A 12,593-nucleotide genomic window follows, 5' to 3' on the forward strand; every position below is an offset into this window, starting at 1 on the left:
GCAGCTCCTCAGTCTCATCCTGAGATAGCACACTTGTCTCTTAGCGGCAGCCAGGAGAGGTATAAAACCCTTCTGTTTTTCTGCTCAAATCTTCCTCATTTGCCTTCTGGCATTTGACAGAAGACAGTAGAAAGGAAGGATAGAGTAAGAGTGGTTCTCTCAGTGTCTCCCTGGACCAGCGTCATCGGCATCCCCTGGGAATGTGCTAGTAATGCAAAATCTTGAGCCCCAACCCAGACATTATGGATCAAAAACTCTGGGGGAGGGACCTAGCAAACTGCTTTAACAAGTGCTGTAGATGATTATAATAGACACTAAAGTTTAAGAAACCTTATAGCAACAAATTAATTCCTCACTAGAAAGACCTCTTGTTCCCATGGTCCTTTCTATCCTAGAGTGAAATTCCAATCCTCTCCAAGGGCTGTGAGGTGGTGGAATGAGTTCTGGGCTCAGATTTAGCTCTTTCATGGCTGACTCGTGGGGTTTCCTATCTCTGAGCCTGTGTTTTCCCATCTATTAAATGAGGTTATGAACCTTTTCTATCAGCTGCAGGGGATTGTTATGAGGATTAAATGTGAGGCTGGCTGATAAACTGCTTTCTAAAAACTGTCCGCTATGACTTTGTGAGGGATTGCTAGAATCAGTATCTGGATTGCGACATTCAGCCCTGAAAACATCTCTTTGATACTGCCTAATTCTACACAGAGAGTAGCCATCCACCAACCAGGGTGGACTTTTCCTAACAGATGATGCTTATTGGGAACTTCTGCCCTGAAACTTGGGTTCTGAGTGGTTGGAATGCAGTTCAGCACCTCATACTCAGAAGTAGCCCATTGAAATTTCATCATATTCAGTGTTTATTTTCTCCCTTATTAAGGAGAAACTTGTTTATTTTTAACAGGGAGTCTTTTTCATTATCCAACAGGGTAACACAAAAGACAGAAGACCTTTAGAATGGTCCCCTCCCTTAAAGATTGAGGGCACTGACTATTAAAAGTGACAAGAAATCTTGCCTCTGAAATCAGTGAGTTGTATTGAAATTACGAATCCTTTGCTTTTGCCTTTTCCCATTTAACTTTTTGAATCACTTTTAGAATTAGAAGGAATCTGAACAATCATCAAGTTCATTTTTAAACTAACCATGGAACTCCTGTCTATCCATCCCTAACATTCTGTCAGTCGGCCCTCTTTTTCACATCTCTGGTGACTAGGAGTTTATTACCTCACAAGTAGCCCATTCCATGAGGGACAGTTCTCGATCTTAGAATGTTCTTCCCATTGTTGAACTGAAATCTACCTTCCTATAGCTTCCCATCCCCTTTGCCTCTAGCTCTACCTTCTAAAGCAAAATGGAACAAATTGATATTCTCTTTGTAACAATAAGAGTAGCTATCATTCAAGAATATGAAGGAATCGTCCCTATTCTGTAAACAATTACTTTCTGGATAAAGAAATAACCACAAGGCCTTGATTATACTTAGATTAAGACCAAAGGCCACGAGCTCAAAGCAGGAATTTTGAAAGGGTACAAGTGTTTTTGAGGGGTAAAACAGTGAATTAACCATTAATTTCTGTTTACACAGATAAGACGAAAGAATAGTGTACAATTATGTACCATTTGTCTTTGAATTTAAGTTAAAGCTATATTTAATCTTTCCTCATAAAGTTGAGTTTCCTTGTTTATCAAAAGGAACAGAGCTTCCCAATAATATCAAAAGGTTTACTTTAATAGTTTCAAAGAATCTCAATTTGTGACCTTGAGATTATGAATTGCTATAGGAAACTACGTTTGTTAGAATGTTTGTTGTAGAAAATGGTATTTGTTCATTTAAAGTTATACGCTGTTTGCCAAAGGAGGTTGATTCACCAAACTTATGATATTCACCAAACTTATGATGAGTAACTACTGATCTAGTTCTCATTAACTTAACAAGAATAAAAGACAGTCGGGCTCTTAAAATTGGGAACATCAATAAAGTCATTCCTTACTGTAAAAAAATTATTTTTACTTACAAAATAAATAAGTGTCTCCAAATGATTATCTTTCAAATCTTATTTACTTTTAGAATAAATAATACAGCCTCATGATTAAAAACATCAAAAGATACAGGGGGTACCTGGCTGGCTCAGTTGGCAGAGTGTGCTACTCTTGGTCTCAGGGTTGTGAGTTCGAGTCCCATGTTGGGTGTACAGACTACATAAATAAACAAACAAACAAACAAACAAATAAATAAACTTAAAAAAAAAAAAAGCTGAGGGGCACCTGGGTGGTTCAGTCATTAAGTGTCTGCCTTCAGCTCAAGGCATGATCCCAGCATCCTGGGATCGCCCGCATCAGGCTCCCTGCTCTGCTGGTAGCCTGCTTCTTCCTCTCCCACTCCCCCTGCTTGTGTTCCCTCTCTCGCTGGCTGTCTCTCTCTGTCAAATAAATAAATAAAATCTTCAAAAAAAAAGCCTAAAAAAAAATCAAAACATACAATAGGTTATATTATGAAAAGTCTCCTTCCTACCTGTCTCCTGCCATCCAGTTGTCCTTTCCAGCCGCTATAGGACAGTTGATACTATCAGTTTCTTTTAAATTCTTCCAAGGATATTTTCTGCATGTATAAGCAATGATGTAAAAATATTACTACTATCACTTCTTACAGGAATGACAGTGTGCAATATACATTAAGACCTTACTTTTTCACTTAATAGATCTTGAAAATCGCTCTATATCACTACATAAAGAGCTTGCTTTGTGATGGCAGAGTATGTATTGTAGGAATACACTGTTATTTAACCAGTTTATTAATAAACAATTAAGGTTTTTCCCAATTTTTTGTTAATATAAACAAAACTTGTTAGAAGTGGAATTTCTGAGTCAAATTTGATGGGAGGACGCCTGGGTGGCTCAGTCAGTTAAGCATCTGCCTTCAGCTCAGGTCAGGATCCTAGGATCCTGGAAACAAGTCCCATCCCCCCCATGCTCAGCGGGGAACCTGCTTCTTTTTCTGCTGCTCTGCCAGTTGCTCCCCCTGCTTGTGCTCTCTCTTTCTCTCTCTCTCTGACAAATAAATTTAAAAAATCTTTAAAAATAATAATAAAATAAAATAAAAATTTGACAGGGGCGCCTAGGTGGCTCAGTTGGTTGAGCACCTGACTCTTGGTTTCAGCTGGGATCACTATCTCAGGGTCTTGGGTTGGAGCCTTTTGTAGGGCTCAGTAGGGAATCAGCTTGAAGTTTCTCTCTGCCCCTCCCCCCACTCCAGCACACACTCTCTTGCTCTTTCTCTCTCAAATAAATCTTAAAAAAATAAAATAAAAATTTGATAAATACCACCCTCAAAGTGTCTTCCATAGTCATTCCAATTTAAACTCCCACAAACAAAAGAGAAGAGTACATGTCAAACTGCCCCCGCCACCCCTGCATCTTGTCAGTCTTGTAGATATTGGTCAATCTGATAGATGAAAACTAGCATTTCAAACAAATTCTAATTTACATTTCTCTTATTACAAATAACGTAAGCATCTAAGAGCCATTTCTATTTCTTTTTCTATGAACTATCAGTTTATGTCTTTTGCATATTTTTCCCCTTGGATTTTTTTTTTTTTTTATTTTGTTAGTTAACATTTAGTGCAATATTGGTTTCTGGAGTAGAATTCAGTGGTTCATCACTTACATACAACACCCAGTGCTCATCACAACAAGTGATACCTATCACCCATTTGGCCCATCCTCCACCTGCCTTCCCTTGTATTTTTACTCTGATTTCCACCTCATGATTTCCACTCTGTATATAAATATGAAAATTATTGATTTCCTATGATATGAAATGCAAACATGCTTATAGTCATTTGTCATCTTACTCTTCTTAAGGTGGCTTTTGCCCTACAAACATTTTTTTATTTCTGCATAGTTAAATTTGTTGATCTTTTATAACAACCACATTTTTAAAAAATATTCTATTTAATTTTTTTTTTTAAAGATTTTATTTATTTATTTGACAGAGAGAGACAGCCAGCGAGAGAGGGGGAACACAAGGAGGGGGAGTGGGAGAGGAAGAAGCAGGCGCTTAGCGGAGGAGCCTGACGTGGGGCTCGAACCCAGAACGTTGGGATCACGCCCTGAGCCGAAGGCCGATGCTTAACCACTGCGCTACCCAGGTGCCCCTCTATTTAATTTTTATATATTTTGAAAATATTTTATTTATTTATTTATTTGTCAGAGAGAGAGAGCACAAGCAGGGGGAGCTGCAGACAGAGGGAAAAGCAGACTCCCCAATAAGCCAGGAGCCCAAGGTGGGACTTGATCCCACAACACTGGGATCATGACGGGAACCCAAGGCAGCCACTTAACAAGCTGAGCCACCCAGGCATCCCTTAATTTGTATTTTATTTTATTTTTTTATTTTATTTATTTATTTTTTAAAGATTTTATTTATTTATTTGACAGAGAGAGACAGCCAGCGAAAGAGGGAACACAAGCAGGGGGAGTGGGAGAGGAAGAAGCAGGCCCCCAGTGGAGAAGCCTGATGTGGGGCTCGAACCCAGAACGCTGGGATCACACCCTGAGCCGAAGGCAGACGCTTAACCGCTGCGCTACCCAGGCGCCCCTAATTTGTATTTTATTTTAAAAGACCTTCCTTATTTCAAGATTATAAAAATTTTTCCAATGGTTCCAGCATGTATTTTTTTAAAAATATTTTATTTATTTATTTTGAGAGAGAGAGAGAAAGAACACGGGTGGTGGGGGGGGGAGGGGAAGGCAGAGGCAGAAGGAGAGGGAGAAGCAGACTCTCCCCTGAGTAGGGAGCCTGATGTGGCACTTGATCCCAGGACCTTGGGATCATCACCTGAGCTAAGGCAGACGCTTAACTGACTGAGCCACCCAGGTGCCCCATCAAGTATTTTTTAGTTTCATTTTTTTACATTTAAATCTTTGATGTATTTGAAATTTATCTTGGTAAGTAGTGTGAGGTGTAGATCCAAGTCAATTTTTCCTAGATGGCTATGCAGTTATTCTAACACGAAAAATACTAATATATATATATATATATATATATATATATATATATATATATATATATATATATATATATAATTTATTTATTTATTTTTTACTGGCCTAAATTTTTTATTTATTTTTTACTGGCCTAAAATTTTACCTTTATCACACTAAATTCCCATGAATATTTGGATATATTTTCAGACTTTCTATTCTGTGTCAATGATTACAGATCAACTATGGCTCCATTCTTTCTTTTTTTTTTTAAAGATTTTATTTATTTATTTGACAGAGATAGAGACAGCCAGCGAGAGAAGGAACACAAGCAGGGGGAGTGGGAGAGGAAGAAGCAGGCTCATAGCAGAGGAGCCTGATGTGGGGCTTGATCCCAGAACGCTGGGATCACGCCCTGAGCCGAAGGCAGACGCTTAACCACTGTGCCACCCAGGTGCCCCCCTAGAAGTTTTTATAGCAATTTAACAGAAAAATTTTGTCTGTGAAATTTAATAACAAAAAGTCTGACCTAGAGTTGTCAAATTCATAGATACAGAAAGTAGAATGGTGGTGTGAGGGGCTGGAGGAGGAGAGAATAAGGGGTGATTGTTTAATGGGTACAGAGTTCCAGTTTTGCGAGGAAATAGTTCAGGAGCTGAATGGTGGTTGGTGGTAGCACAACAATGTGAACGTACTTAATGTAATTGAACTGCATACTTAAAAATGGTGAAGATGGTAAAAAATGACCTGGGCTTGCATTTAGTTTGTTTGTTTTAAAATTTAATTTGTTTTAGTAATTAATTTTTATTGCATTTTACAAAAATTAGGTTTGAGATCAGAGAAAAAAAGAAGTCTTTTAGCACAGGTAGTTTGAGAAGAACTAAGGAGAGTTTGACCTCAGTTAAAAGTCAAATGGTTCAGGGCGCCTGGATGGCTCAGTTGGTCAAGCATCTGCCTTCAGCTCAGGTCACGATCCCAGGGTCCTGGGATCAAGCCCCACATCGGGCTTGCTGCTAAGCGAGGAGCCTGCTTCCCCCCCTCCCTCTCCCTGTCTCTCTCTCTCAAATAAATAAAATCCTTAAAAAAAGAAAAAAACCAAATGGTTCATGTCTACTAAGAAAAGGAAGGCAGAGTATAGGAGCAGAATTACAGGCAGAGCAGTTAGAGGCAGGCTGGAAGTCATCGTGGCTGGTGAGGAACTTGTGAATGTTCTCTCTTTCTCTCTCTCTCTCTTTTTTTTTTTTTTGGCTTCATTTTCTCAGTGCATTAGTGGCAAAATCATCAGTAAAGTGAGGACAAGGGAGGAAAGTTTGAAAAGATATATAAAAAAAAGGAAAAATATGAAATAGTCATTTAGTACGGTGGTACAGTGGTGTGGAACTGGAGGAATGTAGGTAAGCATTAGGGGCCTATTTGAGGATAATAGATTATCAGATTTAAAGAGAGCCCATCAGTATGATTCTGGATTTTTCTCCACTCTCCTCGGTTTTGCTGCAGGTTTAGGATTAGTTTCATCAAGTGAGCACAAGGAAAGGAGAGCAGGATTGGAGAAATGAAAGCTAATACCTAGGAATGGTTTTCATGATGGACAACAGAATCTAAACTCAAGGACAGTCACGTTCGGAGGTGAGGATATAAAGGCCATGTAAGAAACAGTGAAAAGTTAGTAGGATCAGTGGATTTTGAGTCTTGGAGGAGTTGAAGAAGTTTTGAATTAGGGTATTAGAGAAAGACAGCTAGAAATGAAAGGGGTTGTGATGGGAGAGTTGGATGATTAAAATTGAGATTATACAGGGGTTACAATTACTGGTAATGAGATCTAAGATAAGAGCATGGAAATGAGAGGCTGAGGCAAGGGTGATCCCTAGTGGAGAGGAACCTGAGATTTGAGGGCATTGAAAGAAATTAAGAGAATGGAAATCACCAAGAATTATGACAATGGTAACGGAATGACAATGAACCGGAAACGCAAGGGCCTATAAATTACTGAAAGGAGTGAGTGCTCCAATCTCTTGTTATGATGTAATATCTAAAGCTTTTATTTTTAGAGGGAAACTAGGATTTGAGGGGGTGTGGCTCCTTTAAGGGCCTGGCAAGGGGCAGAACCCAGAGGTCAAGCGCGCGGTCGCAACACCTCGACTGAGTCTGCGCAGTGAGGGCGGAGGCGGGTCCAAACGCCGCTCGCCAGTGAGGGGCGGGGCCTCGCGGGGGCGGAGTCTGCGCTCCGGATCGGGCTGCGGCTGCGGCTGCGGCTGCTGCACTTCCAGCTTCTGAGGGAAGGAGGCCGAGGCCTGGGCCAAGCCCGGAGCCGCCGCTTCCCGGAGCCTCCTGGAGCCCCCGCGCCGGCTCAGCCTGGGGGCGGGCTCAGGCCCGGCCCGCCGCCGAACCCAGGACAGAGGCTGCATGCCCGAGGACCAGGCCGGCGCAGCCATGGTGAGGGAACGAGGCCTGCCTCAGCCGCAGCCACACGCCACCCTAGCCCCCGCGGCCTGCCCCTCCCTAGCTCGGTGCCCCCTCTGCCCCCTGCCTTTATCTCACCCCCTTGTTACTCCCTCTCGACGCCTGGCTTCTCCTTTTCCCCGTTCCCCGTCCACCTGCTGGTGTGACATCCCTCCCCCCCAGCTCTCCTTCCCGGTGACACCCTTTTTTATCACCCCCAGTGACAGCTTCTTTCGCGTTCCCCTTTGCCGCCCCCTCCTCGTCCTTTAACCCGACCTTCCTTTTCTCTTCTACCATTTTGCTTTTTTCTCTTTGGGGATTTTTGTTCCTCGCTTCTTCCTCCCTATTTTTCGCTCCTGCTCTTTGCTCTCGCTTCTTACACCCTTTCATCATTTTATCTCCACTGCCCCTTCCTCTCCGTATCCTTTCTCCCCTTCGTCCTCTACCAGTCACATTTCCTCTCCCCCTTAATCGGATGTCCTTTCTCCCCCGCTCTCACAGCTGTCCCCATTTCCTTCTAAGGCTTCAGGGGTCTATGCAGGAACAATTTGAGGGCGATTGCTTCCCAGGAACAGTGGGGCGGGCAGATAGGGATTTGTAGGCTTTCTTCTTTTTCTATTTTGTAGAGGGGAAGGGGGAGATGGGGAGTATTGGCGAGAGCCTGGACGCCTTATTGCCTAGTGTTATTGCAAAACCTGGGTGATAGTGTGTTTTGGAGTGAAGCATGGGGTAACAGCCCGCATCCGTCCTATGACCTTTTGAGATACCTAGCCTTTTACAAATAATTACACATGTTTTGAAACGTATTTTTATTTTGAGTGTCTTTTAATGTGGAGGTACATATAGCTTGGGAAATTTAAAAATATTTGTTTGCAGGCTTAACTATTACTCAGAACAAACGATTTGTTTTTGTTTGGAGGCAGAGACCAGGGCATCTGAAGACTGAAAATAGGGTTGGCCATCAGATTATGCCAGTCTCTTTAGTACCTTCTAATACCATCGTTTGTTTTGTCCTCTCTGCCTTTAGTTGAGAGACCCTTAATATTTGCAAATTTTCTCCTTCCTGTTTCAAAATAAGTTGAGGCTTCAGTTGGTTTTTCATTGAGTTGGGTTACACATGGTTTGCAGTACATTTAATAAACACATTGCTGATCATATCAGCAATCTAAATTTTGGTCTCTGGGGGGAATAAGATACTCTAGTCAATACTAAGTCCTGGTAATCATGCTCTAGGAGGTTAGTCAGTTTTTGTTTTTACCCCATTCATTTTTTAGGAAAGTGGCTTATTATAAAATCATTTAATTTGTGAACTTTCCCTAACTCACTGCATCTTTCGGTGGTTCTTCTGTGTCTACCTCGACAACAACTCTTCACATACCCAAACCATCACACCACCTTTGTGTGGTAACCTGTTTCTCCCCCTGAAATGTGTTCTAGGCAGCAGAAGCTGTGCCTACTTATTCCTATTATTCCCAGTGCCCAGGCCATATGTGTGCTTGAATGATTCACTTTTGGTCTCATTTTCCTATCAGACAAGTATGATCTTAAACTGAGATTTGAGACAACTAGAGGACTACATAGAAAGAGTGAGTTCAGGAGAATTTTTTTTTTTTGGTGCAAAAAATAAATTTAGTAAGATGCAATGATCTCTTTAGAATAAAGTAAGCTGTCCTGCCTAAGACACAAGATTTCTAGGTTTTTGGAAGCATTGGCCCTCTCACTGAGAATGAAATTATGAGTACAAAGGGAGAAGATTTAAGCTCTTTCTGAGTATTTAGGACCTAAAGGTGTCATTTGAGCTGGTACTGAAAGATGAATATGATTTATATAGATCATTTTGGGAAGGCAAAGAATGCTTTGTTGTGAATGTGAGTAGAAAGTAATTAGGATGTATTGTAGGTAGATTACCTTTATTTAGCATGGAGAGATGAGGAAATGAGAATGTATAGTAAGAAATGTGACTAGAAAGATATATTAGGCATGAGTATAATTTTGACTTTGTCTGCAGCTAACTTGATTTTCTTTACTTGGTAAAACACATACATGCAGAGTAAGAGTGTATGTCTGCGAGAAGTGAAGAGAATGCAATATATTACTTATTATGAGCTAAGAATTAACCGGTAGAGGCTAGTCTGTTTCCTCGTACAACATATGTAGTAGGCACTCAGCAAATAGAGTTAAACATTATTATAAAGCTTTGTATTTTATATTTTTCAAAATTTTCATTGTTGTGTTGTGAATAGTTAAGATGTCTAAAACAAGGGTTCTCAGACTTTACCATAAATCAGAATCAGCCGGAGGATTTGTGCCACCACTTCCTGAGTTTATTACGTTGGAGTAGGGCCTCATAGTTTGCATTTCTAACAAGTACTCATGTCATTCTGATCTTCCTGTTCTATGACCAGTACTTTGAGAACCACAGGTTTAAGATGTAATTTTTACTTTTTTAAAAATTTTATTTATTTATTTGAGAGAGAGAGAGAGTGAACGGGAAGGAGAGAGAGAGAGGGAGAAACTGTAGCAGGCTCCACGCTGAGCTCAGAGCCCTACGCGGAGCTCAATCCCACGACCACGACATCATGACCTGAGCCTAAAGCGAGTCTGATGCTCAACCGACTGAGCCACCCAGGCGCCCCTAGTTCTTACTTTTTATTCTTAATTTTTTTTGAGTGCCACTGACTGTGTTGGCACTGGGGATATTACAAATAATACAGATAATGGTCCCTGACTTTTTGTATATTGTGTGTGTGGACAGTCTAGACATCCAGCAAAAAGAGTAATTTTAAATGCAAAGCGTGCTAAGAAAGGAAAAGTTGTGGGATCATGGTATGGGATAGTCAGGGCTGGCTTCTCAGAATTTTACTTTTAGGAAGGAAACTGAAAGATTAAATTATAGGAATTGTATTGTGGAAAACCAGATAGGAAGACTGGCACAGTGAATGACCCATGGTGGTACTTCTCTCTTGCCTGCTTAACACTGCATATCCTGAAGGTCTCAGCTAAAGGAACTCAGGGAAACCTCATCTGCCTTGCTTACACCTTAAAAAAACCCCTAAGTCACACCCCCTCTATTATGTAACCCTCTTTCATAGAATACATATCAATTGTAATTATAATGAGAAGCAGTTATAAATGCTAAAAAGAAAGAAATCAAGTAAAGTATAAAGTGACATTGTATAATTAACCCTTGAACATTGCCAGGGTTAAGGGCATCAACCTCTGTGCAGTCAAAAATCCCAGTATAGGGGCGCCAGGGTGGCTCAGTCGTTGAGCGTCTGCCTTCGTCTCGGGGTGTGATCGCGGAGTCCTAGGATCGAGCCCCACATCGCGCTTCTCCGCTGGGAGCCTGCTTCTTCCTCTCCCGCTCCCCCTGCCTGTGTTCCCTCTCTCGCTGCCTGTCTCTCTCTCCGTCAAATAAATAAAAAAAAATCTAAAAAAAAAAAAAAAAATCCCAGTATAACTTATCTCCCCAAAAACTTAACTACTAATAGCCTACGGTTGACCTGAAGCCTTACCAAAAACATAAATAATTAATGCATACTTTGTATGTTGTATGCGTTATGAACTGTATTCATATAATAAGATAGAGAAGAAATGTTGCTAAGAAAATCATAAGGAAGAGAAAATACATTTACAGTACCATACTGTAAAAATCTGTGTATAATTAGACCCACACAATTCAGACCTGTGTTGTTTAAGAGTCAAAGGTATATGACTGTGTGGCAACTATTTTAAATAGTATGTTAGGCTAATATTTATTGAACATGACTGTGAATTTTAAGTGCCGTTTTAAGTGCTTTATATATTTTATCTCATTTAATCTTCATAGCAACGCAATGAGAAATATACTAGCTCTGTGAAGGTAGAAACCACGTTTGTTTGGCTCACCGTTGTATCTTTAACACTACATACAGCCTCCTGGTGCATTGTAAGTGCTCAATAAATATTTGTTAAATGAATAAATGACTTTGGGGATGCTCAGAAATTCAGGGAGGCATTGTTGAAAAAGGGACATTTGAATTGGGGGTTTTAACAAGTGGGGTTTTATTGGATAAGAGTTTGGGAAGGAAGGCCATTCTTGGCAAAGGGACCAGCTTGAGCATAAAAACTGGGACCTAAGCAGGCATGATGTATTCTGGGAAATGGGTGGCTCTAGTATTGAGGATGCAGGAGAGGATGAGACTAGGTGAGCCTAGGGTTAGATTGTGGAGGACCTTGAGTTATACACTTAGGAGTTTTGGCCTCACTGTAAAGACCCAGAGTACCTTGAAAGGTTTTCTTGTGTGAAGGAATATCATAATTAAGAGATTTTGAAGATTATCACTCTAAATCAGTATGAAACATGTTTTGGTGTGGAAAGAGCTATTGCACTAGTCTAGGTGAAAATAAGTGTGTGAATTTTCACCCTAAGCTTGTTATGGTGGTGGTGATTTAAACTGGAGGAAGGAGAATATAAGGAAATAAAATACGAAGTTAGAGTGGTGCCAGAGTACACCACTTTTTGGCTAAGTGAATTTTCTATAGAGGCATTACTATGGAGTTGTAAAAGAAGCACAGAATCACTAATAGCTTTGCAATTTTGCTCACTGGGACTCAGTTTTCATATATGTTGCTGTTAGGGATTTATGAGAATATGAAAGTAAATTTACGTACCAAAGTCCTTTATTTACAAATAGTAGGTCTCCCAAAGGCCATATATTAGGTCACGTAAAAAGAATCAGCACTTCCCAATCTCATTTTTTTAAAATAATTTTGTGTGGTATAGGGAATAATTTTATTTTATTTTATTATTATTATTTTTTTTAAGATTTTATTTATTTATTTGACAGAGATAGAGACAGCCAGCGAGAGAGGGAACACAAGCAGGGGGAGTGGGAGAGGAAGAAGCAGGCTCATAGCGGAGGAGCCTGATGTGGGGCTCGATCCCAGAACACTGGGATCACGCCCTGAGCCGAAGGCAGACACTTAACCGCTGTGCCACCCAGGCGCCCCTAGGGAATAATTTTAAGTAAAATGTACTTTATTTTTAGATTACTTAATAATATATTGAACAAAATATATTAAAACAAATTTCAGCCTTTTCCTGTTTAACAAATGACACATTAACATAAGATAAAGCATTATTTGTCATATTTTCAAATGAGTATATATTACAGCGTAGATCGAAATCATG

General features: G+C 40.4%; 1 protein-coding gene across 2 annotated transcripts in view; it reads left to right on the top strand.

The window, feature by feature from the left end:
• The first annotated feature begins 7,187 nt into the window (after positions 1 to 7,187).
• Positions 7,188 to 12,593, top strand: part of ZYG11B (zyg-11 family member B, cell cycle regulator) — an 85,697-nt gene continuing 80,291 nt past the window's right edge. For both annotated transcript variants that reach the window (XM_087865884.1, XM_045799518.2), the window contains exon 1: positions 7,188 to 7,414. Coding sequence is in view for 1 of the 2 variants with exons in the window: in XM_045799518.2 (XP_045655474.1) it covers positions 7,385 to 7,414 (30 nt within the window). In the remaining variant the exon portion in view is untranslated. The remainder of the gene's footprint in view (positions 7,415 to 12,593) is intronic.

This window comes from Ursus americanus, chromosome 12 (assembly GCF_024610735.1).
Source record: "Ursus americanus isolate L20-20 chromosome 12, mUrsAme1.1.p, whole genome shotgun sequence".
Lineage (NCBI taxonomy): Eukaryota > Metazoa > Chordata > Mammalia > Carnivora > Ursidae > Ursus > Ursus americanus.